This window comes from Spea bombifrons, chromosome 5, assembly GCF_027358695.1.
Source record: "Spea bombifrons isolate aSpeBom1 chromosome 5, aSpeBom1.2.pri, whole genome shotgun sequence".
In the NCBI taxonomy this organism is placed as follows: domain Eukaryota; kingdom Metazoa; phylum Chordata; class Amphibia; order Anura; family Pelobatidae; genus Spea; species Spea bombifrons.
In genome coordinates, this window is record NC_071091.1 from 57173015 (window position 1) to 57200106 (window position 27092).

At 37.6% G+C, this 27092-nt stretch overlaps 1 protein-coding gene across 1 annotated transcript; it reads left to right on the forward strand.

The window, feature by feature from the left end:
- Nucleotides 1-26627, forward strand: MARCHF11 (membrane associated ring-CH-type finger 11). Its single transcript, XM_053466319.1, has 4 exons — nucleotides 1-355; nucleotides 11177-11332; nucleotides 21219-21411; nucleotides 26123-26627. Exons 1-4 carry the CDS (start codon nucleotides 191-193, stop codon nucleotides 26446-26448), a joined length of 840 nt encoding a protein of 279 aa, XP_053322294.1. The 5' UTR covers nucleotides 1-190; the 3' UTR covers nucleotides 26449-26627.
- Nucleotides 26628-27092: the final 465 nt, after the last annotated feature.

Below are 27092 nucleotides of genomic sequence, written 5' to 3' on the forward strand. Positions count from 1 at the left end.
GGCGGCAGTCAGTCTCCTCCTCCTCATGTTTCCATCAGATGATTTGCAGCCTCGTCCTGTGATGGAGCCGGACACACGCTGACCCCGGGCTGCACCTGCTCTCTGTCACATCCATACACGCCGCATTACACACGCACGGTGAACAGGACGGACGGACGGACGCCCGCCGCTGCTGCTGCTGCCTGGCGGGATGCAGGAGGAGCGGCCGGTTGATAAGCAAGTCACGGAGGATGATGGTGATGAGCTTGCGGGAACAGCCTGTCAACCAGATCCGAGGAACGACTCTGACAGTGTGGAGAGCAACGGGACCCCCAGCCCTCCGACCTGCAAGATCTGCTTCCAGGGGCCCGAACAGGTAATGCACTTGCCAAATGGTACTTATAGCAACCGGATCACGTACTGTGCAGCAACTAGCTATCTATATAGTACATGACCAGATCGACCTGCTGCTCAAGGATACACCCGACCTTTAAAATATGCGTTTCGTGATCGCCTCTGAATATTACATCCACATCATGTTTGCCTGTCAATCCTTAGCTCTACATCTTTCTGTCTAGCTATCTATGTATCTATCTATTTTATTATACCCATCTCCATTTATATATATATATATGGGGAAGAATCGTGTACAGACACCGAGTCCCAGTCCATATACACACACATTTCCTATTTGAAACTGTATCCACCCCACATGTGCATGCACTTTACTGCTATCCTTCATTCATATTTCCCAGCACACACCCATCTACTCATCTTCATGTCCCACCTACATGTCCTCATCACTAGTGCTAACTCTCTGTAACACACATCTGACTATCATTTACCACCATCTTTTGCACATACTGATGTAAATCGCATGTGCCGGTAAGGCAAGCACAGCTGTGTTTGGATGCTGCGAGATAGAGGACCTGTTTTTTTGTTTTCTTGAGTATTGGGATGTTAGAGGATTCTTGACCCTTACAGGTTAATGAGCTCAAGGACACAGTGTATTTTCCCTAATATGTGGTCTTTAGTCAAGGTTCTTACCTTTTTATTGGGCAAACAAAGAAAAAATTTAAAGTAAAACGTTAGTTTTCAGGACCTCAGATCCCGTAAAGCCTTCATAAGTTTACATCTTTCTCCCTCTTGATCCACTAAAAAGTATAAACTCCATTTTTTCTTGGTTTAATGTGGCTGTATCCAAAGACACATCTGCACTGTAGTTTATGTGTTATATTCACATCTTGAATAGATCTGAAAACACAAAAATCTGTTCCATACTACATACAGATCCCTTCATGATTACAAATGTATAATGTCTGAAATGTATATAAAGGTATGAGTGGTATATGTCCAAAGCTTTATATAATAGGAACATTGTTTATATAAAGTACATACATACAGACATATATGTAACCATCATTGATATGGAACCAAGAAACCCTGGGGACATTTAAGAAGACAATTAGTGCCATGGACAGAGGAATTCATTTGGGGTGGTTGACAGGCATTAGGGACAATCAGGTATTGCATCTACATTTGACATTTTTGAGTACTTTATAAAAAACCTTGACCCCGGCTTCTCAGAGTTTGCCTCCTTAGTATGCCTGCCTCCTATATCCTTCACATATTTGTTGATCCCTGCTTTAGGAGGCCTTTATTTCTATGTGATACAGCATGCATTTATCCTGACTGTACTTCGTCAGCTGCGCCAATGATTGTGTATTAACTCTAAGTATGTTTTCTACCCTGTGTGAGTGTGCATCAGTTCATTTAATTCTGTTTATTGCAGTTTGTAATGTTTTGCGATGTGCAAATCAGTGCTATGTGATTTCCAATAACTACAACCATTAACTTGTGTTCAGAAGCTCATTGATCTCAAAAAGGTTCTAAACATAGCACCAGCATTTAAAAAAAAATTGTTCTATCTACCAAGCAATTTCTACTTTTCGTTTTTTACTTATTAATTCTTTTGGATAGCCTTTTGCAGATCCCAGAATTTCTTTAACTCATTTATTTTTGTTGCCTGTACTGCTGCTTCTGGAGGTATTCTCCAGTTATCTACCTTTTCTGTAAAGTATAATTTTCTCAGTCTTCTACCCTCTAACTTTAAATCAATGCGTCTAGTTCTAGCACCTTTATTAAGAATGATTTGTTTGTGAATGTGTACAGTTTACCGTAGGGTAGTGCTTTATATGGGTTCGAAGAACAATGACTCCAGTTGAATGGACAAGTAGGTTACCTGATTTCTATAACAACTAATTAACAATAAAACAAATTAGCAGGAAGTATTTGTAATGGATAGAACCTATTTCAAATAATACAATTAAGAGTGTTATTCTAAATTAATTGTTGGATAATCCATGTGTCTCTGTATTGCTATTTAGAATATCCTTAAACTAGCATGTGTTAAAGTTAACAGAGAACATAGATAAAATGTACACTTTATGGCTTGATCTTTTTTTTTTTTAAGAAGGCACTAAAAGTGGTGTATTGAAATAAAACCAAATCTTGATTAATTCACAACACTTTCTTCTTGGGGGGGTTCACAAAACAGGGGAATTGGCAGTTCAGTTGAATGTATGGTTTAAATGAAGTGGAAAGAAATAAGGTTACGGATTTGGAATAATACATTGGTGGTTGCGTAAAAGAGAAGGAAATGGAGGTACCTCTGTGTAGTATACTATAATTATAATAGAAAAACTTTATATTATGTCATCAAAATACACAAGCTGTATATGCAAAATAAGTTTGAATTATTTTTGTTTGCCGTTCATTTTGTTGCTGATATTTTGATTTGATATTTTTTTAACCTAAACATTTATCCCATGCAATATGGGAAATATAACCGGCAGATATTTCTCTTTTGAGCATAAAGCTATTTGCCTACAGTTTGATTGGAAGGCTACCATTGTGGTAGGTTGCTTTTGCTTGATCCAGATACTGTTAAGCAAAATATTACAAATGGGTCCTTGAACACCCACACATGTGCACAGCACCACTTTAAAGTAAGCCTTTTTGCGATTACAGTGCCACACTTCATTATACCATTAATCTTGATATGCAGCATACCCTCTCTCTTGAGCAGTGCTGTTGTATTCTTTGGATTAAGTTGATCAAAACACATTCAGGTCTATTCCTTTTTCAATTATTTTAGCTGCAGCACTGCACATGCATAGTGGTATTATCTTACATGAGTAGACCCTCACGGCCCTATAATGTTTTTGGAGATGGCATGGTTAAAGGGACAGGCCTGTCAATAAGTGACTTTGTAAGTACTTTAATATGGATGCATAAAGAAAATTAAGGAGATACTTCAGGTCTTGCATACTGCCCCCTCCATGGCCACGTTTTCCCCTCACGTCTGGATTGAAGCAGGCAATCACATCTTCTCCAAGCCTGGAGGAAGGGGGCAAAAATACACAGGGGGGCAGTCTGCCGGATCTCCCTCATACATATGTGAGAAGGGGCACATATTTGTTTATCAGCATGAAATGAGAATTTGTGAAGCTCATTTATTCAAGAGTAACTAACTCGATCTGCAATTATTGACATCATATGCTAGGGCAGAGCTAAATGTCTAAAATGTGTTTGCTAGTTTTTATTGTATCTTTTGACTTTGGATGGTATGTTATCTGTCACCTTGTGTTGAATTCAAAGTGAAATCTGACCTTTGATCGCAAGTGATGGCTTGTCTGTGGTAGGTTGAAAGGTTTAAAAAAGTATATGCAGTTAGATGGAAAGGATCAGAATATAACACAGTATACCCCACAGTATAAAATGGGTTCAGTAGATACTTTATACTTCCCCTTTCCTCTTCTTCCATAAGGTGTTCACACTGGGGCAGAAATATCTCCAGATATATCACGATGGCAGGATCAAGCCAATAATTTTTGTCCTGCCATAGAGTTATGGCCAAGATACCATTTATGTAATCAATAGTGTCTATTCAGTAAACTGCAAGTACCTGTGAGATTACTAAAACTGTCAGTTTGCAACAGCAATCTCAGTTTAGGAAGGGATGGGCTGAATATACTTGGGTCTGTTGCCCAACCACACACTGTGTGTGTAGAGTAGGGGCCCCTGTTTCATTCTTTTAAAAATGTAATTATTTATATTACTGAGTTTTAGGCGAGGACATGAAAGTTTTTATCCAACCCAGGTGCCCTCATCTGAATCTTGCAAACGGCTCCTATATTAGTGAATATGCATGTTGCCTCAGACCTCTGTCTGGCCAGTTAACGCTCAGTTTGACTCACCAGTAAACTTCTTATTGAATAGACCCAAATGCGTAATTTACCTTGGTATTGCATATTTTCAAAAAGAAGCTATAGCTGTTTTGATGATCTTGCCGAACAAGCTCAATCTGGGATTGGGTGTGCTGCTGCTCCTGTTGTTTTAAAGAAAAAAAAGAAAGCTTTTTGCATATACACTGAGGGCTCTGAGAATGTTAAAATAGCTATAAACAGCTTTTATGTGTTGGTTTGTGAGCATAAAATGACAGAATCTGATAAGCCTTACCTGCCCAACATAAAGTGTAATGGATGTTTTGTCAAAGTGGGACAGCACCTTTAAATCAGTAACAACAGTTGATGTCATTATAAGGTGTTAAAATGCGGTTAAATATTAATATACATTCGTAATGTTAATATAAAAAAAGAAAATAAGTAGTTAAAAGATGACTGAGGCCATCAGCACCACGGACAGTTCTCTGTTTGCAATTTTACAGTGTATTCAACAACTGGCCATTTATAACCTATTACACCAACACAGGCACATAATAAAACCATGGGTCTAGAAGGGACCTAGATACAGGTAAACCTGAAATTCCATTTTACAATTTAATATGTGTCATCCAAAAAGTCATGGTAAATATCACAGACTGAGATTGTATTTCTTTAGCGCGAGTATTGCACATAACCTCTGTGATTTGTCTGCCTACCCTGCAATATTTTGTGTAGTGTTACCCCCTGGGTATCATGCTCAGTCTGTATATTTGTAAAGCTGCACAAACTGGATAATTTAAGTAATCAAATTGGAGCTTTTAAGAAAAAAAAATGTTTTTGTCACAGTTTTTATTTGGTTTGGCATGAAAAGGGAAAATAATTAGTAAAAATGTTTTGTTAATTATAGTAGATCCTAATTCTTACACCTGCTTTTATTTTGCGTTTATGCTGTATATTAGATTTACCATCATCAAAATATTACTCATAACAGCTAGTTAGCGCCAAAGGCTCGTGTGCATCTTAAGAATACAGTTAGCATTCTGGAAATTTGTTATAACTGTCCCATATGGATGGTATGATGGTCTTCACTGGTGGGTCGTGGCAAATAAAGGAAAAAATGCATGTCTGGGCTTTGCTTTTTATTAGAGCTGGAAAAAATCTAAAGCACTCTAAAATTACTCTAAATAACCATAAAATTGTTGTTTTTGGTGATAGAGTGTGTCACTGTCCTTCATTAACAGCAACACTATAGCCCATTTTGAAGTAATGTGGTAATCTTCCAGATTGTAAACTAGGGAGCAGGATCCTTTTTACCTAATGTACTAGCTCATCGTAGTCAAACTAGTAGTCTTAGTAAAAAGAAGTGCTACCTAAATTGTTGGCGCTATATAAATAAAAGATAAAAAATAATACTGTATGAAAAAGGCAGTCCAAACAGAAGCGGACGCTTTTTACTTATAACCCTTGATGAGTCTTACAACTGATGGCTTGGCTGTTTCTGTATTTGTGGGATATGCATCATAGGCTTGAAACTGTATGGCATGCTGGACATTATTTTGTCATAAACCTGCATGCGTTTGCCAGCTGGACATTTCTGTATGTGCCAGTACAGTAACTTTATGACAAACGAAAAAGTACACAATGTCTGTGTTAAAACAAGTGTATAACTGTAAGAAAAGATTCTTGAGTTCACTTATAAAGTAAAATAAAGTTAAAGACTGAAATGATTAGAAATAAGCTTAATGCATTTGCTGTCTGCTAGGATCTATCCTCTTGAAATTAGATTTTTTACCCTGGATGGTTTCCCAATGTCTTTGGTGAAGTTAATCAGAATGACTGGACAATTTTGCTGCTTCTATGAGGTTGAGCCTTCGCCATTTAACAATGATGCACAAAGAATAAGAAACTAGTGCATGTAATTTTCTGATAGGAATGGAATATTCACAAATACATGGCTGTTATCCTGTTTTTATTTTAGGTAAGGTTTTTTTTATTCAGATGGGCTATAATGTTGTGTAAATACATGTATGTATTGTATCATGTTTGAACTCTGTGTATCTCTCATATCCTAACTCGGCTAGTTACCCTTATTATACCTCTGCTGCCTATCCTGATCCCGGCTCGCCTACCTTACTTTCGCTTTTGCCTTTGGCTCTGAACTTTCGGAACTCCCTTGTATACCTCTTGGCCTCCTTGTTCTCCACCCTGCTCCCAGCTCTTCCCGAAAGGGAGCCAACAAAAAAAGTTAAGAGCCAGCTTCTTCCCAAATCATGTTTTTATTTTAATATATTACCCAACCTAGCATCCGGGGTTTGTCAAGCCTTGCCATACACTAACATACATTTACATACTCACCATACAGCAACAGACACACACTACCATCTTATGCTCACACATGCCCACATTCTACGTTTATGAACACACATGCTAACACCATACACTAATACACACACTCTTAACAGTATATGCTAACATACACACTCATGCTAATGCCATACTGTAACATAAACAACACCATACACGCTATCGCCACACTCTTATACACTTACACACACACTGGCTAACACTACACATATATAAAAATACACACTAAAACACTATAGACACATACACACTGAATCTGGCACTACAATACAGTAGACATATTGACTCTGGCACTATACATTTACACAATCACTGAATCTTGCACTATACATATAGCACTCATCCACACCGATACTATAGTATATACACACACTCAGAGACGGACTCCAGCATTAAACATATACACACTGACTCCGACACCATAGTACACACACACTCACTACTCCCCCTCTCCCCTGCCACGCCGCTGCCTATCTTCTGCCATTGCGAATCAGGTACACTATGATTTCCTGTGGGTGCGCAGTGAAACAAGGGACATGAGGCACCCAGCAGGCTCACATAGCGTGCATTATATGACCCCGCTGGGCGCCTCATGGCTCTTGCTACACCAGATTCATGATGGCAGCCTTGCAAGACCCTGGACTCCAGGAAGTGGTTTCTAGTCAACATGGTGACCTGGTGCCCTGGTTTGACAAGCCCTGACTTAACATATTATATTTCATATTGTGTTTTTTGATACACACCTTTGCTGGGAACTAGCTTAGTTACAGCTGCATATATTTGCCGTAAACCCCTATCCAGACTGCATAATTGTTATCTTGAAAAATCAAATTTGACAGCCGTCAGGCCTGGACAAAAGCCAGTCACCATGGTGACTAAAATTGCGTACTTGTGACTAGATTTTTTTCAGTCAAGGCGCCTGTGTGGACAAATGCCTCGGGTGTTAATATATAGGATTTGTCTTTTATATAGTGTGTCCAAGTGGCAGATGTGCGCTTATATAATCACGCAAGAGTAATTAGTAGGCCAGAAATTATTTTGTTTTCGCACAATGAATTGTGTTTCCTACCAATTTGGTTCTGAAATTTTAAAACAAATTTTTTTGTAACTCACTCTAATTCACTCTCTCACACTCTCATACTCTCCCCCATGTCTCCCTACCTTCTCCGCTTCCGTGTCTCCGCCTTTCCATATCCTTCCCCGACAGTCCTTCTTCTCTGCTCCTCCCATGCTCGCTTTTGTGTACTTCCACAAGAGACTGGAGCCTTTGTGCACATACACCTCCTTGATTGGAGAAATCAGAGAGAGGCTGTCGGCCGATGCTCTGCCCTGTACTATTCCAGGCAACAATAATACAGAAACAAAAAAATGGAATAAATGAATCAGTGGTCCATGAATACATACTTTCATGCCCCAGGGTATGCCAGTGTTTGGACTATGCATTGCATACTCCATTGACTTAAGCAGAGCAGGTGAGTGAGGGCATTATAAATGAGCACTATATATATATATATATATATATATATATATATATATATATGTAGTGGAGGGAAAAAAAAGGGAGTCGATCATTTCCACCCTTGATTAATATGCGATTTTAGGGTTCCCTGTTTAATGTATTGTTAGTGGATGTTAATATTTCCACATTTTTTTCCAAATTGCCAGTGATGAAATGCCGTTTTCATTTAGCTTGCATGTGCTTGCCTCCACGCACAAATAATGAAATATATGAGCTGTTAGCATGCCACCATTAACTCTAAACTCTACTGACCACTCAATGTCTTATTAAGTATACTCAATTGTCTTCTTAGGTTGTGCTTCATAATCTTTTTTATAGGAGTACAAACCTGGTCATTAACTGTTGTACAAAATGTGAATATTTATTTCATCCTTTGCTGGAGTATGGTAATTTAATATTACCTTCTTATGCAAAGTTAATATTCCTGTGATGTAGTTCCAGCAACATCTAAATGGATAGTTTTATTTTGTACAATAACAGGACACTCCAGCCATAATGTTCACGTGAATGCATATGATAGTTGCGTGGCCCTGTTACATTTTCATATGGTCCATTTTGCAAAGGCATGGGAGGGTTCTTTATTTGCATTTTTCCCGCCCTAAACTAAACACCATCCAGGAGATGTGTTTGGCCTAACAAATCTCCTTGGATGTAACATCCAGTCATCTCCATCATGGGCTCAGGAAACGCTGTGGGCGGGGGTCTCTTCATTCATTTTCAATGGGAGCACTTTCCTGCCACTGATTGACTGCTACAAGTAGCCAATCAGTGGCGTGAATAGTTTGACCATGAAGGAGGAGGGCAACACCTGTTGCAGGGCAGCTTCGCCTGTGTCAAGTAAGTGCTTTATTTTTACTTTAATATGTATTCTTCTATAGTGGGGGTGTTAGGGACATCATATTCTCCCTTAAATGCAAATATTTTACATGCAAATTAATGATCACCCAAAAATAATACAGTTACCCATATCAGTCCCTTGGAAAAGTATTTTTTTTATTTAGGAAGCATGCCTTTTATTAAATGCCAGCTGATCAAGGAAAATTTTTCTTCAGTGTAGAAGGAAATGTATGTATAGATAGCATCTATTTTACTTATATTTGCAGTATGAAAGGCAAAGCTTTATAATGTGTTTTCTTAAAAAGGCCACATTTTAGATTGACATGTACTCAGTTATTGAATCTGCTATCAGAGTCTTCAAGGCTGTTGTCAGCATGCCTCATTCGTAACTTTCTATCAGTGATCGAGAACAGATGCCCACGTAAATGTATCTTAAATCCATTTAAAAGATTTCAGAGTAGCATCGTGTTTAAATTTTCCCAAGAGCAATTGCTTAAAAGCAAACAAACACTCAAAAATATTGCTAGATTTCTGTGGTATGATTTAAATTCATCATTGCATGCTTCTTTTTGTTAAACCATAACTGATGCGTATTAGTGTGTAAAACCTTTTTTTTTTTTACTGGTTAATGACAGTTGGCATCATCACAGCTAGTGGCCTGCAGCCAACAGTACAAGCTATCACTAAGCGCCACGAGGTGCTAAGTCTGTCTTTCTGTTTTTGTTACCTTGCCAAACCAACAAGTTTAATCTTTTCTGTGAAGGCCTGAGTTATGGATTGTTCATTATTTTTAAGGACCTTTATGAAATACTGTGCTGTGAACTCACACCAACTGTTTGTTTTGACACATATGAAACTATTTGAGGGCTTAGGGTCTGTAGAGAATTGATTACTATATTGTATGTTTCCTCCACCCTCAGCCAATGTTAATAGTCAATTAAAATACATCGTGAAAAAATGTCAAGGTGTCACTTTGTGGTGGTAACCTTTCACCCAGGGCCAGACTGGCAATGACGGGGTGGCCCTGGAACTTTAAGGCCAACGTAAGTGGGCCAACGGCTGCATATGAGGAGCTGCACAGTACATTTTTCTGCTCGTGTAGGGTGCAGCCAGGCATATCCTGCTGGTGGCTACGCACTGCAGCACACAATCTTTTGCTTGAGCAGCAGAATGGGTGACTGTGTGGCACTGTTGGCCAGTGGCTCACCGGGCATTGGCCCAGTGTGCCAGACAGCCGTTCTGGACCTATATAGCCAATTGGCTAGGCAATGTACTGAAGAAAAAATATTCATCCTACATAATCTGTATGCCAGCACTATATTCCTTAAAATGTAGTAGATGAGTAACCAGTTAGGAAGAGATGGTCATGTACATTTAGGGAAATACCTCATAAGCACCAAAATACCCTAAAACCACTGAAGAAAACCGAAACATTTTGATATCGCATACAGTTTTTGGGTTTTGCTGTGTCAAACTAACCTATAGGTTATATTTGATTACATTTTATAATGACTAGCCCTATTGTTATGGAATATCCCACACCGGAATTCTGGGCAGTACTACAAAACCAATTAATATGGCACAGTCACCAAGTGTCCATTGTGGAGGAACGTCCCCATCTTCATTTCTCTGATCTCCTTCTTTCCTAGGAGCTCAAAATAAGTATTAGGATATGACTTTGTTCTACACGGCACGATTTTTTATATTATTGTATTTTATGTCTTGATATGACAAAGCCAATTCCTCAGTTTTACTGTTATTCATATTAATGTAAACAGGCTAGTAAGGGCAGTTGTGTGATAGTTCGCTTCCTAATCTGTTTTTTTTTTGTTGTTGTTGTCTTTGGAATGTCTTTGGTATGTTGTTTTTTAATACAATTCTTATAAATAATGCCTGCACTTCAATATCAGTCTCAATGTTTCCTTTTAAATAGTTCTGCATTGCAATGTAAAACTCATAACTGCCATCTAGTACAGATTTCCATGAACAACCACATGTTTTTGCTTAGTTTGCTTATATGCTACAGTCCTAGCATTTGTCCCAACTTTCAATGACTGTGTAATGTGGTGTGCTACACAACCTTTGTACGTTGCTTCACTGTGCTTTTAATAAAAGTTTGTGTATGTTCTAATGTGTGTTACTATTCTCAATAATACATTTTGGGATGAATGGATTGAAAATAAATATCCATCTCATTAATCTAAAGTTTTGTTATTCCTTTTTTTCTATTTTTGTTTATTTGTTAACCAAGGGTGAATTACTTAATCCATGTCGATGTGATGGATCTGTGAGGTACACACACCAGCTCTGTCTGTTAAAGTGGATTAGCGAAAGGGGATCTTGGACCTGTGAACTGTGCTGCTATAGATATCAAGTCATAGCAATCAAAATGAAAAAACCTTGCCAGGTAAGAAAAATCTGGACTACTTGTTATGTACACACAGAAATACATGCATATTTTGTATTCATTCCTTTTGGTATGGATGGTTCTTCAAATGACATCCACTGATTGCATTATATATTACTATTATAAACATCATACAAGATCTTTACAAATTCCAGGAGACAGAAAGACATATCTCCAGAAATGTTTTGCTACTGTTGTCTTGTAGAGACCTTAACATACAAATTATGTTTGGATCCAAGAAAAATTGTATGTCTGTTTTCTGGATTATTAACAAATGTACTAAGCCCAATGTTACACTATTAATTTAAAACTTAAAAAATATGCATGTTTTATGTAGTGTATCTGTATTTATTTATACATTTATTTATATTCCTGTCTTTGAAACATGATGCGGAATGACTAAACATATTGGGTACAGGATGGTGCCCTTCACCTTTACAGTGTTCTTGTATTTAGCACGGGAAATAATCTGAGTATGTAATTTAAAGTAATCACAAATTGTATACTGCAGAAACAAAATAATTAGAAATATGCATAATTATATTGGTAAAATACATGTACCCTCCCTTAGATAAATGTATGCATCAATTATGTCTTTAATATAAAGGATCCATTGTACTATTTTTACCAAAAATATAGACCTTGATGAATCATAAGGAAACCAAGAATAATATCTTTAGAATAGATGTCACAAAATTGCCACATCCTTTATTGAAACTACAGAGGTCTTAAAAAAATGGCGAAGAACTATACCAACTATGAAATCAAACAAATGTGGCTACTGACAAGGCGGAGGTCTGTTCAGATCCTCCTCTAGACGTAATGTGATGTTATGTAATGGTAACAAATATTGGTAAAAGATACTTATGCGCTTGACTTAGGCATCTAGAACAAAAATATATGTATTTCATTAAAACACGTGTTCTGCTATTTCAATATACATTATTGTGACTTTTAGAGTCACTTTCATGCCCACCAATTTATTTTTAGTCCCAGAGAGGGACTAAGGGTTTAAATCACAAAAGAGAACTTGAGTTGTGTTTCGGCTCATTCACTGTACATTTTGAAGAGCCAACCCCATTGAGTGTCTGCTGCAGGATGGGTTTGGCTGGACCTGATTTATAGTTAAATATGTGAGATTTCTTCAGTCAAACTAGACATAGCATTACATAAATAATGCAGGGCCAACTGAGCCCTTGGCACTAGGGAAACGTGCTAGTGTTGACCCCTCATAATAAATAGTAAAGTGAGTGTTAAAACCATAACTCTTCTGCCTGATCTACTATTAGTGAATACAGTGCTAACCCCCTAAAGAGCCTTAGGTGATTGTTGCATTCCTAAATGGTACAGCATAATGACTAAAGTTAGTCATCATGGTAGAAGGGGAGACCTCATATCTACAGAGACTATACAGCTTATTTTTATGATCAAGTTTTGTGGATTTATCTATAATGACAAAAAACTGCCATAGGGACAGAAAAGGTATCACAAAAGGATCAGGGAAATATGAAATAAAAAATAAAATAGAAATTACTAAAAGAGGAAAAATAGACATGACAAATACTGGCATGCTGCCCAGAAACCGAAAATACTGTACTGAAATAGCAACATAGACGTTTTAAAGAGAATTATATTACAAAGATATGATTAGTGTGACTAAGTAAGTCAATTGCTGGTGCTTTTTCAAAAATAAATGTGTTTTATTCACAGTTATCTGAGTTGTCCATGTTTAGAAATTTGTCACAGTTTGTCACAGCAGCAGAGCAGGAAAAAATAGTATAAAGGGGCATAGCTACCACCAGTGGAAGGGGTTCATCCTCGAACCCCTAGGTGCTGCTGGTGCGCTTGAGTATATATAAAAGCTACCAAACAACATGCAGCCATTTCTCTTCTGGCACAGAGAGCACTATTTGTTTTATCTTGCGTCTCATTTTTTTAATTGTTAAACTTTTTGGCATGGTATCTTCTGATGAGCTGAAGATGAGTACTCAAGAGTGTCAATAATTCTGCATAGAATAACAGGTTAAGTTTGGGTGCCAAGGGGTTGAACAATGTTTTTTATGAGACCCAGTGGTATTGATTGGCATTGGATAGTCCTTTTTAACCTTCATATGGTGGATAGACACCATACCTCTCAAAGAGTTAACATTTACTTTAATTCATCAACCCATTGGGGACAGGCTAGAGGGTGAAGGGAGGATGTAGATGTTCATTAGTTGAACAATGTTTGGTGTTTTATTGTAAAGATCTTTTCATATGAGGGGATTGTGGGAGTGACAGTTAAGGGCATTTGAACAGCTCTACTTGTGTCGACCTTGGTTGAAATACTCCTCAAGGTCATAATATACTTTAAATTTAAACTGTGCTCAGAGATTGTCTTACCTACCTACTTACTGGTTATTTACCACCATACTCATGCCATTGCTTACTAAATAGCTAATTTTGTGTACTTGTAAAGTTGGCAGGTCATGATTGATTATGTATATGGACAAAATGAAACATTTTTCTAACAATTTACTTTTTTTACAGCCAGTCTGAAAATGAAATGAATGACTATAGTTTTAGTACAGGGGCGTCCAACATGCGGCCCGCGGGCCAAATGCGGCCCGCGAGACCTCGAGGTGCGGCCCGCGTAAGATCGGCAGCCAGGGCAACCGATCTTACACGAGCCGCACCTCAAGCCCTGCTACTTACTTGTGGGAGTGTCTTCTGGACTGCACAGAGGAAGCGGAGTTCACGTGACATCCTACTTCCTCTGTGCTTTAGCAGAGAAGGCAGAGGGAGGCCGCGCCCCCTGCTGAAGTCTGTAAGCAGCATCGAGGAGATGCAGTGCTGGTAAGGGGGTGGGGAGGGTGTTTGAATGAGTGTGTGTGATTGAGGGAATGAATCTGTGAATGAATGATTATATGAATAAATGCGTGTGTGTGTGTGTGATAGCATGGATGTGTAAGTGCTGGAACCTAGGCATGATGGGACTGTGATTGCTGTTAGCAATCACACTCCTATCATGCCAAGTCAGCCAGTACATGCTGAAACCTGGCTAGCTGCCCCCCTTGTGTATTGATGCTGCCAGCAGTATGGGGTCTGCACATCACTTACAGCTACCCTGTACCAGCATGTATTGGCTGACTTGGCATGATAGGAGTGTGATTGCTAACAGCAATCACAGTCCCATCATGCCTAGGTTCCAGCATTTACTGGATGGATGTGTAAGTGCAGGAACCTAGGCATGATGGGACTGTGACTACTGTTAGCAATCACACTCCTATCATGCCAAGTCAGCCAGTACATGCTGAAATCTAGCTAGCTGCCCCCCTTGTGTAGTGATGCTGCCAGCAGTATGGGGTCTGCACATCACTTACAGCCACCCTGTACCAGCATGTACTGGCTGACTTGGCATGATAGGAGTGTGATTGCTAACAGCAATCACAGCGAGCACAGTCCCATCATGCCTAGGTACCAGCATTTACTGGTTGCCTGGGTTGCCAGCATTTACTGGTTGCCAAGTCATATTGCTAATTTTGTCCAGTTGTGTGTTACCTACTTTTATAAAAAATTTGAGTTTTTATTATTATTTTGAAAGGTGGGGGTCATTTTCGGTTTTGGCTAAGTGAACCCTGAATGTTTTGGTCCAGAATTTTCATTTTAGTTCATCCCTAGAATAAATCTAGGGAATCCTGAATTTGTAGTCGCAAAACTTTCTAGGCCCAGAAATCAGTGAGAGGAAGAGTAAAGGTTTTGTGTCATTTTACTTTATTTTAATCTGCATATTTTATTAAAGGCCATATTTTTTGTCACAGTGAAAAATGAGTGCGGCCCGCGCACGTATACAATTCTGATGAAGTGGCCCACTGCAGAAAAAACTTGGACACCCCTGTTTTAGTATCTTGTAATCTGGCATAAGTTGTTATCATTGATTTGGCTAAAATTGCAAAGATATAATAATATATATAACCGTGAATGTCCTAACAGAAAGGAAATTTGTGAGGACTGTCACTGGTGTACCTTAGTAGATGCTGCAAAAAATGCCTGAAAAGAGTGAATGAGCAAAGAACCAATAGAATGGGGACAACTACACAAACTAAGTAACACGACTTGGTTCAGCCTCCGTACCATCTAATCAGCACTTAAAATAGAATAAATGATAAACATCAAACCTAAATAAACAATAATAAGACACCTCCAGAAATCATAAAATATAACCAGCAGGTGTTAGACAATAGCTGTTCATTCTGTTAAAAAATATGGATAATGATAGTGTGAACCATGTGCTTCCTGTGCTTACTTTTAATTCATAACTTACAGAATAAAATGTTTACAAAAGCATCCGATAAAAAGGAAAGGACATCTTTCACAAGCTCAAGAGTATTTTAGTGTTGCTTCTCTAGATTGCAAGCTTGTAATTCTTATTTTTGTTATAGATGAACAACATAAATTTCATAGGCGGCAAAAAATTTTTATTTGCATTATAAAAAATATTTTTAAAAATGTCCATCAAACACATCTGAATAAAATTTGCTGAACACACAAAGTTAATGTTTCCAAGTATGATGAATGCCTTGGCTCTGCATGCAAAGAAAAATATTACATCAGGACATTCTCAACTTTCTGTAATAGCAAATCAAGCATAGTCCTTACAAGAAGTGCCAATGCCATCAAATTGTATGTTCTATGGTAGTTAAATTCTAATGGGTGTAGAACAAAACTAACGTTTCAGCCCACTGACTTTACCATGCATTAGGAAGGGCTTACCCTATGAGGTTTTCTGGCAAGAATGCCTTTTATACAACATAGTGGATATAGTGGTTTTCTCCTTGCTGATCAAACTATACATTATACAGGAACAACCTGGCCCTTCAAAAGAAGAAGCTTTAAAATGTTTAGAAAATGTCTACTAAATTTAGGACTGAGAAATGTTCCATTCTCATGAAAACTAACAATAGATCAGCTGGCATCATTGGTTACCATGGTACCAAGCAGCTATATTGGTAGCCTGCTTCATGGATCTAATAGTTGTCGAAAAGCATCAATAAAATTTGTTTTGTTTATTGTAGTAAACACGAGCCATTTAAAGTGCCAATTTAATAAGAAAAATACATATTAAAATAGTTTAAAAGATACTTACCTTATGAAGAAGCAATTGATCAGCTCTAAGAAAGCACTCCCATTGACATCATGGGAGAGTTTTTCGCTCATATGCATGGAGGTCTGGTTACATATAACATAATCACCCTTCATCTGGGTGCTGTAAGGCAACAGGATCCGCTTCACGACACTGCTGCCAAACATAATAAATTATGTGTTAGTTGACATCAGACCACAAGGCAATACATCCATAAAATAAGAATCTTTATTGTAGTCCTTGGACAGGATAAAATATAGCACACCATCAGATACAGGACTCAACCCTAAACGTGCTTAATCATATAAAATATTTAACAGCATGTCTATGGTTTGTTTGTATCCCGTTCCATCTGTCTATTTAAAGGCTCGGTTTAATGTCCCTGACAGCCTCAACAATGCAGAATGCATATTAAAGTACTTTGTGAGTACTTCAGTATGCATTCTCTAAAAAAAAAAATAAAGCGCTTACTTGAGCTGGTCCAGGTGGGAAGGGTTCTCTCTAAACTATTTTGAACCGGCATGGGGAGGCAGGAACACATCGGATTCTCATTACGTTATGTCACTTGACTCCTCGGTTAAACTAAAGCTGCTCGCACAGTGTGCAGAACCGAAGCTGCAAGAGAGGTAAGGAGTACCTCCTCACGTACTGATGGAAGGTCGGGCAAGGGCATGTATGTTTTTATGTATGTGAGCATGAATGTCTATGTATAAGTGTATGGGAACATGAATATGTATAAGTGTATGTGAGCATGAATCTGTATGTGAATGTTCATATGTACAAGCATTAATGTGTTAGTGTTTGTGTGCTAGCATAGATGTGTATGTTTAAGTGTTTGTGTGTGGGAATGTATGTGTAAGTGGTGTAACATGGAGTGTGTGTTAGTATGAGTGTGTGTTGGTGATAGCAAATGAATGTATGTGTTGTGTTTGCATGTAAGCAAGAATGTGTATATAAGTGGTGTGAGAGGGAGAGTGTGTTATAATGAGTGTGTATATCTGTGTTAGTGATTATAAGTAATTGTATGTATGTTAGCATGTGTAAATTTGTGTAATTTTGTTTATGTGTGTGTCAGGCTTTATGTTGCAAGGGGCAAAGAAGGCACAGACAAGCTGTTTGGGGGTTATTGTGGCACAGACAAGCTGTTTGAGGGCAATGGTGGCGTAGACCAGCTGTTAGGGGACAACAGAGTGTTTGGGTGGCACTGATAAGCTGCTTGGGGGCAGTGGTGGCGCTCACAAGCTGTTTGGGTGCAAAGGTGGCACTGTGAGACATATTGTTTGGTGAATTTTTGGGGCCTCAGGGCAATATTCTTGTTACATTTATAACTTAAATTTATACATCATAAGGTGAAACTATCATTCCCTATGTATAATATACATTCAGTTTTAATGTGGAAAACATGATGATTAGTCTTTTGCAATTTTCACATCTAGTGTCCATGCATTTAATCCGTAGGAGCCAATTGTAAGCCATCATACAACAATGTCTAGAGTACTTGAAGGCTTTGATATTCTGTCACTTCAGAATCCATATTAATAAGTATATAAACAGTAAAAGTAAAATATTAAATAAATGAGAGTAACATCATTAATATTTTTGAAACTAGACTTTTTCCTAATGAAATTAGTCTTAGATATATCGCACCTATGTATATAAATAACCCAAAGTTTTGTTTTTAAAATGTAGAACAGTTGCAAACCTTGTATTTTGAAATGTTTGTGTCTTAAGCATTGAATGAATTATGCATTGTGAAAATAATTGTCAGCCACCAGTGGGGTGTCTGTGTTATGAAAGGAGGAGGAGGAGCCCAGTATGCAGGATGACCGGAGGGAATGGTAAAACAGTCCAAAAATAGCGTAGTCAGGGCACAGGCAAAAGGTCAGGTTCAGGCAGCAATCCAAATAGTGAAGTCAGGGCACAGGCAAAAGGTCAGGTTCAGGTACAGGTACAGGCTAGAACAAGGACAGGAGCACAATACTGGGAACGCTATGTGGGACACAGAGCGTCTCAGAATATCTGAGTGCTGCCATAAGGGAGCTAGGGTTTTTTATAGGAATCTCAGGCGTGACGTATGACATCACGTCTGTAGATCCACCCTCCGTGCCGCCCTTGACACAATTTGTAGTAAGAGACTGCGCCGGAGGCGCCGCTTCTCCAGGAGAGCCCTTCACATTCACGCCTCCCTTCTCCTCCTGCACACAGTCGGCAGGAGGAGGAGGTGCCAGAGCGGCGTGTAGAAGCGCAGCCACCCGTCGTGGAACCCAACACCACGTCGCCGCCATTCTCCCCAGCTCCGTGCGTGAACGCAGGGAGTAAAGAATACACCGACCACAATGGTGCCGGACCAGGGAGCCTGCCAGGAGCCGCACCTGACAGTAATGCTGCATTAACCCCTTAACGACCAATGACGTGCAAGACACGGCACGGAAAAAATGGTCAGTTAACAACCATCTAAGAGAGTTTTCTTCGTTAAGCAGTGTTGCTGTAATGCCTCAATGTCCAGGCATTCAATACAAAAAAAAAAAAACACAAACAAATTACTACCACAAAGTTTGACAAATTCTGGTAGTAGAATTAGTGCATGGAAAGTGTTAAGGGTGTCTATTTTTCAAAAATATATGGTTTGATGAGGTGTAAATTGAAATTGCCAGCTTCAAAGATCTCCCAAATAGGAGATGGAGACAGGATTACCAGATTTGTAAAAAATAGTTTTGAAATATCAAAACGCTACTTGCACTTATTATTGCCCTAACAAATAAAAAAGCAAAAAAACATAGAAAAAACATTGGGTATTTCTAAACTCAGGACAAATAGAATCTATTTAGCAGTTTTTTTTTCATTAGATTTTGTAGATGAGTAGATTTGTCCAATTTCACCATGGTTTATTATTTTTTTATTTGAAATTATAGGATATCATTAAAAAATTGTATCAGAAAAAGACAATATATAATTTGTGTGGGTGCACCAAATGAGAGAGAAGAAAATTATAGCTAAATCACAAAGGGTAAAAATATTAAAAAGTGGGCTAAGCATAATGAAAGACATCAGAATTTATGCTTCACTTACCTTTTGTGTTGCATAGATCAATGAGACAACACATTTTGGGTTCAGTTTCAACTTTTATTTTTCCACATGTGGATCCACAGCATGTAAGAACACTGTATCATATTAATATTATCAATATTGTCTTGAGTTGTAAGACAGGGTGGGAAAAGACAAGGAAAATGCTACCATTAGCTCCTTCTTGTATGTGTCTTTTTTTTCTGTGAAAAGAAACAAATGAGAAATAAAAACATTTTTTTAAAGAAAAGAAAAATTCTTTTTTTGGCTTAGGAAGAAATGAAAAGTGAAGGAAAAGAGAAACTAACAGAAATGAGCTGCTGCCAACATGAATGAGCAGTTCCAAAATGCCATGGAAAGAATAAATGCAACTATGGTTTATAATGGCGAGCACTGATAATGGAGAACAGGGCAGTATACAAAAATAAATACTTTTTAATATAAAATACACAACCAGTCAGATATATAACGTTTAACAAACTTGCATCAGATTAACAATTTTTAGTGTTAAAACATGACATCAGTATGGCAGATGTAAAGACCTGATGCGTTTCGCCAGAGTATATCACTATATAACAATTATAAAATTTAGCAGGGTTTACAATGTTTTTTTTTACCTACATTATGTATATTGATATGTTATGAATTAAGAGACTACTGTTACTATTGCTATTTTTTTAAGTAATGAAACAATGTTCATAATATACAGTACATCATACCTGTTGTATGTTTGCTATGATTCCTTACCTTATTAGTTTCTCCCATCATCTTTTTTCAAATCATTCAGCTCTCTATTGTTCATTAGAACTTTCTTTCCCTTTTTTATTCAGGCCAGTAGTGCAAGACATAATTTTATCTATGTACCTCCGAAGAAGCCACGTTTGGCGAAACATGTCAGGTCTTTACATCTACCATTCTGAGGTTATGTTATAACACTAACAATTGTTAATCTGATAACCGTAATACATCTGTTAAACGTAATACATCTGATCGATTGTGTATTTTATATTAACAATTGTTTATTTTTAAATACTGGCCTGTTCTCCATATCAGTGATCACCCCATTATATACCATGGAAAATAGAGATTTAGCCTTTTCTGTTTTCCAAGTAAACCGTTACCCAGTTTAACTGGTTTAAATAAGTATGTGGATGCCAAGAGTTTAGACCTGCAGTATTTTTTGGTATTATGCTCTTATAACCTCCAGATTAGTATATAATATCTGGAAAGCATACTGCTGTTTTTTTTCCATTCTGCATTTCCTGCACAGGAGCTTGTTTATATATTCCCATGTCCAAAGTGGTTGGAGAATGCATTGAACAGACTTTTAGTGTACAACAGATTCTCTGTAAGCAAAAGCAAAAAAGAAAAGAAAATTTGACAATGACTGTGAGGTCACTACATTATAATAGATAATCATCATAATAGTAGCATATATATATATATATATATATATATAATTACTATTTGGGTGAATTGGCTGTTTGATTGTATTTTGTTTTTTGGTTTGTAAACTTCCCAGCCCTTGTTGGTAATAAGAGTTCTATAACTCCAAATTGGTTTTCAAAAAATTAAGCTAATATAATCATCTAGAGAAACATTTTGAAACATTGATATGGATTATAAAAATACGAAGTCCAATTTGAGTTTAAAAACAACAAAATCTAGCCAATTAATGTTTTTTCATTTGTATTTTTTCAGTGGCAACGTATAACTGTAACGCTGGTGGAAAAGGTCCAAATGATTGCTGTAATCCTCGGATCACTCTTCTTAGTATCAAGCGTTACATGGCTTCTCTGGTCCGCATTCAGTCCTTATGCAGTGTGGCAAAGAAAAGACATTCTTTTTCAAATCTGCTACGGCATGTATGGTTTTATGGATCTAGTTTGCATTGGTAAGTTTACTAAACATACGTATAAATTTTACCGCCAGGTATCAGCAGTGATTGATGCAAGTTGTTTTGGTGAATAATATGTATGGTATAGAAAGGAACTTGAGTATTGAGAATGGCATGGAAAGGAACTTATCAATTTTAGTTTTATTTATCGTTGTTGTTGTTTGGGTAATTTATTTTGGAAACGTAAACTCAAACTGTGTATTACAAAGGTTTTAGCTAAAAAGCTTAGAGCTCTATTTAACTGCACCAACAGGAGTCAATACTGAACACCAAGTTATTCCCTCTTTCTGTATATTTATACCTGCATGATTATGCTTTTGAATTATATATTGTAATCTTTTTAACTGCAACTTCATAGTCTTAGAGAAGAGTGATAACATGGATGTACCAAGCAACCGATAAACATTCATTTGTATCAATGTCATGTAAAAGGTGTTATATTTCCAAAACATGTATTTAGTTGCTGTTCATACTTAGCAAAGCCATGGGGCCATCTCTCTCTGTTTCAGATACCATTTTCTTGCCTTTAAAACTTGTTTGACAGTATTTAAATAAATCCATGCCACCATAATTACATTTAGTTATTTTGTTGGCATATTTTACAACACAAGTATTAACCAATACATGTTAAAGCAAAATTTAAACAAAGGGTGTAAGACCCTAAATCTATCTAAAATACTTTACGGCTAAATATTGTGCTGTGAAATTTACTGAATGTGTCATTTTTGTCATTGTGTGTTGGCCCACACATATTATCTGGTGCTCAATATCTACAACACTCTTTACTCACAGCTTTACTTTGCTGTAGTCATTGGCTCCATGAGGTCATCTAGTACTATATTGCCCAGCTCACAAACTGTAAAGAGTTATAAATATTAATACCATAAATCATTTAAACAAAGTGTGTTGATTAATTTAAATATTTTGTTTATTAACATTTAGCTCTGCTAATTTAATAACTTTGGCCTAGATGTCTTTGGGCAAAATTAAAGCAGAAAAAGACAGTGTGACATTTATTGCCATTTCCAAAACAGTGCATAAAGCGCCACATGTTTTGGATTATTAGTAATTGCATAGCAAGCTGACCAGTCAAGCATGATATGTTGAACTTAGCTCCCTGCGGGCATGTAAGACTAGTTTCTGATTAGTACTTTTAGTTTTTGAATTGATACTGTCATAGTTTTAAGTTTATTTTGACTTTTTATAATGCTGTACAAAGCCACTTATGGATTTAGTATTCCACCTGTTATTTATTATACATGTGGCTTTATCTTTATGTTTTAACCCTGGGGTATGTTTGCTGGCACTCTTACCTCCCCATTTCCTTTAGTATAGTGGTGATCATTTATCTCAAGAGTAAAAATCATATTATTTTAATTAATGTGTGGGACTTTTGCTATACATGGAATCAGTGCCGCTTATGCAGTAAAGGACAGGATGCTAAGACAATTGTCTACCTGTTTACATGTAGGGATCAGAAATTGTGTTGGCACCAGTGTATATACCTATCTAAGTCCCAGGAAAGAAAAAAAAACACAAGGCTAATATATATTTATTGTTTAATTACAAAAAATAAGCAGATGATCACTTGAACTGAACTGATCGCGTGAACTGAAAGGGTCTTTATTGTAACCCACAAAGCCAGGGGTACAAAAAGGCTGGCATCATTGGGAAAAAATATATTTTATACATACATTCTTTTGCCAAATTCTGACAAATTAAATTCTGTCAAATGTTGCATATTTTTGTCTCCATTGGTTTTGTGACCTATATACATATACACCAATCAGCCATAACACTATGACCGCTTAATATTGTGTAGGTCCCCCTTTTGCCACCAAAACAGCCCTGACCCGTCCACTAGACCTCTGAAGGTATGCTGTGGTATCTGGTACTAAAATGTTAGCAGCAGATCCTTTAAATCCTATAAGTTAAGAGGTGGGGCCTCCATACATTGGACTTGTTTATCCAGCTTATCTCACAGACGCTCCATTGGATTGAGAGCTGAAAGAAGGTGGCCTGGAGACCAAGGTCCTGAAATTCTTGAAACATTTTTTCTTCGGGCACATTATCCTCCTGAAAGAGGCCAATGCCATCAGGGAATACTGTGTCCATGTAAGGGTGTACATGATCTGCGAAAATGCTTGGGGAGGTGGTAAGTGTCAAAGTAACATCCATGCAGGACCCAAGGTTTCCCAGCAGAACATTGCCCAAAGCATCACACTCTCTCCGCTGGCTTGGCTTCTTCCCCTAGGGCATCCTAGTGTCATGTGTTCTCCAGGTAAGCGATGCACAAGGCCATCCACCTGATGTAAAAGAAACCGTGATTCATCAGACCAGGCCACCTTCTTCCATTGCTCTGTAGTCTAATTCTTATGCTCACGTGCCCATTGTAGGTGCTTTTGGCAGTGGACAGGGGTCAGCATGGGCACCCTGACTGGTCGGCAGTTATGCAGCCCCATACACAACAAACTGTGATTTACAGTGCATTCCGACTCCTTTCTATTAGAACCAGCATTATTTTTTTTCAGCAATTTGAGCTACAGTAGCTCGTCTGTTGGATTTGACCACATGGGCCACCCTTTCTCCCCAACGTCCATCAATGAGCCTTGGCCACCCATGACCCTGTTTCAGGTTCAGCACTTTTCCTTCCTTGGACCAATTTTGACCACTTCAGACTGGGAACAGCCCACAAGAGCTGCAGTTTGGGAGATGCTCTGACCCAGTTGTCTAGCCATCACAATTTGGCCCTTGTCAAAGTCACTCAGATCCTTATGCTTGCCAATTTTTTCATCAACTTTGATGAACAAAATGTTCACTTGGTGCCAAATATATCACATCAATTGACAGATGCCATAATAACATGATTATCATTGTTATTCTCTTCACCCGTAAATGGTCAAAATGTTATGGCTGATCGGTTATGTCCATATATATGTGTATATATCCATATATATAGATATATATATATATATATATATATATATATCGTATTTGCTCGATTATAAGACAAGGGTTTTTTTTCAGAGCAAGTGCTCTGAAAAATATCCCTCGACTTATATTCAAGGTTGTCTTCTAATCAGACTTCAAATATTGGTCTGATTACAAGACTAAGATTCAGATCCCCGCAGCGCTGCAGGGGACCCGGATCCTCCTCTCTGGCAGTCTCTGCTGCTGCTGGCTTCTATGACGGAGCGCCGGCATCGCATGACTTTCAGAGGACTCCCATTAGACTATGCCTTTAAAATCAACAGACTGGGTTTAACAGAAGGTCACAGCAGTTAGATATACAATTTTGAAGGTGATATGCATCATGTTTTGGGACGCCAAGTTATTTTAAATGCGTTATTTGTGTTTAAAGCATTTCACACAGCATTGAAAAAATTTAGTCTTTCAATGGCTCAAGAATCATGAAACGCTAGTTATGTGGATAGCTATTCTCAATATACGTATAATTCATGACCTTGAGATTTAAATATAGTCACTCTGAAATCAAGATTTACTGGAAGGCATTTGTTTTTATAGCAAAGGAATATTATTAACTCGATTACTTCACACAGGAAAACCATGTTCTCAAAAATACACTAAAAAATAGTATACACAGGTGTTCATAATCATAGCATAGAAGTCAGCAGCCCAAAAAGTGCAGGATATTTTACACTTAAGGACGCAAGCAGTTGGCACATTTGTAAAATGTTTGCTTTACCTTAACATTAGGTGTGCACTACTTTTTAAATAATTTTTCTAAATGTGACATGCTGGGACATAGCCTTAATAGCATTTACAGATCGTCGCCCCCTAATCTTAATTCGTCCACCCCTTCCTGCCAAGGCTACACCTCTTCCACATTTCCTCCTGTTAATTCCACCGCTTTTCTCTTTCAGCTTCTCCACTTCCTCTCTGCATACTAAGAGTTGATACTGAGTATTACTCGTACATTTTGTTGTTTTGTGCATCATTTCAAATATTTTATTTATTATTTTAAGAGATAATAATCTTTAAGTGTAAATTCAACCACTTTCCACAAGGTCAGTCATCCATGTCAACTATTATAGAGGAATCACAGATGCTCTAATTGGTTGAATTAGCACATCTTTCCATGATGTAACAAATGCTCACTCTGGAATATCTCTGGAACACGGCTGGAAGCCCTCAGACAGGGCACACGGTTGGAAGCCCTCATACAGGATACATGGTTGGATGCCCAGAGACCGAACATGCAGAAGGGCACAGGATACATGGCAGGAAGGGCAGAGGTAGTCAGGCAAGCCGGGTCAGAACCAGAAAGACGATATCAATGCCGAACCAGAATGGGCACTTCTCTATGATTAACCCTTTGCATGTGGGGTATTTCCATAATCTAGATATGCAGCTGAACAAGTTATGGTGTGTTTCCTACACAGAAAAATAATATCTATGTAATATGGATGCTTTATGAAATAACAATACAACATTGTCAGAGATTCCAGCAAACCAGCTGCCTAACATGTACTCAGATGTTACTAGCCAGGTTTTCTGCTTTTCAGAAATACATTTCTGTGGGTTACTTATGGGTCTTTTGGGATATTTTTATCAACTAATTTAGTGATAATTATAACTGAATCAACTGTAAAATGTATGTGTGTGGGGAGGTCATCATATAAAAAGTATTTAAATAAATAATAAATAAGTAACTGTTTTTTTTAAAAAACATCTTGTCTGATTTTAGGTTTAATAATTCACGAGGGAGCAGCTGTTTACAAGGTTTTCAGGCGATGGCGAGCAGTTAACTTACATTGGGATGTGTTGAACTATGATAAAGCTACAGATATAGAAGAATCCACCCGTGCTGTGCCTTCTACTAGTAGGACATTGTGGTTGCCTTTGACCACATTAAGGTCTAGGACTTTGGTTCATCCTACACAGCTAAGTTCTCCTCGGTTGCAATGTGGATATGTGTTGCTACATTTGTTCAACAGAATGAGACCGCCTCAAGAAGAATCACCAGAGGAAAGCAGTTCTGGTGAGGTTGTAATGAGAGTGACTTCAGTATGAAGAAGAACTTTGTTCAGAGGAGTATAATACTTGTTTTCCCTACTATGAACAGTATTTTGGAATGTTGGTCCAATGAACACAAAGCACTTTCAAAAGATTTAAATATATAGCAAAACATTTTTAACTTAAATCTTTTTTATAACTACTGTTATATTAAAATACTCTTTTCAGAAACAAAACACTTTTGTATTGTTTGGTTGAATATTTTCCTATATGATTCTGGAAAACCCCTAGAAAACAAAAATATGGCTTCATGGTGGTTGCAGTCAAATAGCATTTTTAGCAAGTTCATTTTTAGCAAGTTCACTTAGCAAGTTCATCGTTGTGTGTTTATATTCTATATTTAAAGAAGTCACAAGTCATCTATACATGTCAAAAAGTACACTAAATATACAAGGTATCCTAAACAAATGAGACAGGTATATAAGCTTCTTTTAATTCCGGTCAGTGAATACATTTTTAAATGAGAAGTGTTTTAGTCCGAATAACAATGGTTTCATTTTTATGTAATTAAATCTTCATGGCAGTATGTAACTTAGGGTTGAGACTAAACAAATGTATTCTGAAAATATAACCAGAAAAAATCAAAATGTATTTTATAGAAAGGTAGAATAATGTTTAAAGTGTCTCTGTGTTATGTCTGC

Excerpts from the sequence above, each read along its gene's own strand:
- MARCHF11 (XM_053466319.1), top strand. The coding sequence starts at position 191 with ATGCAGGAGGAGCGGCCGGTTGATAAGCAAGTCACGGAGGATGATGGT. Across the intron at positions 356-11,176 it reads GCTTCCAGGGGCCCGAACAG|GGTGAATTACTTAATCCATG; the intron begins GTAATGCACTTG and ends TTGTTAACCAAG. Across the intron at positions 21,412-26,122 it reads TATGGATCTAGTTTGCATTG|GTTTAATAATTCACGAGGGA; the intron begins GTAAGTTTACTA and ends GTCTGATTTTAG.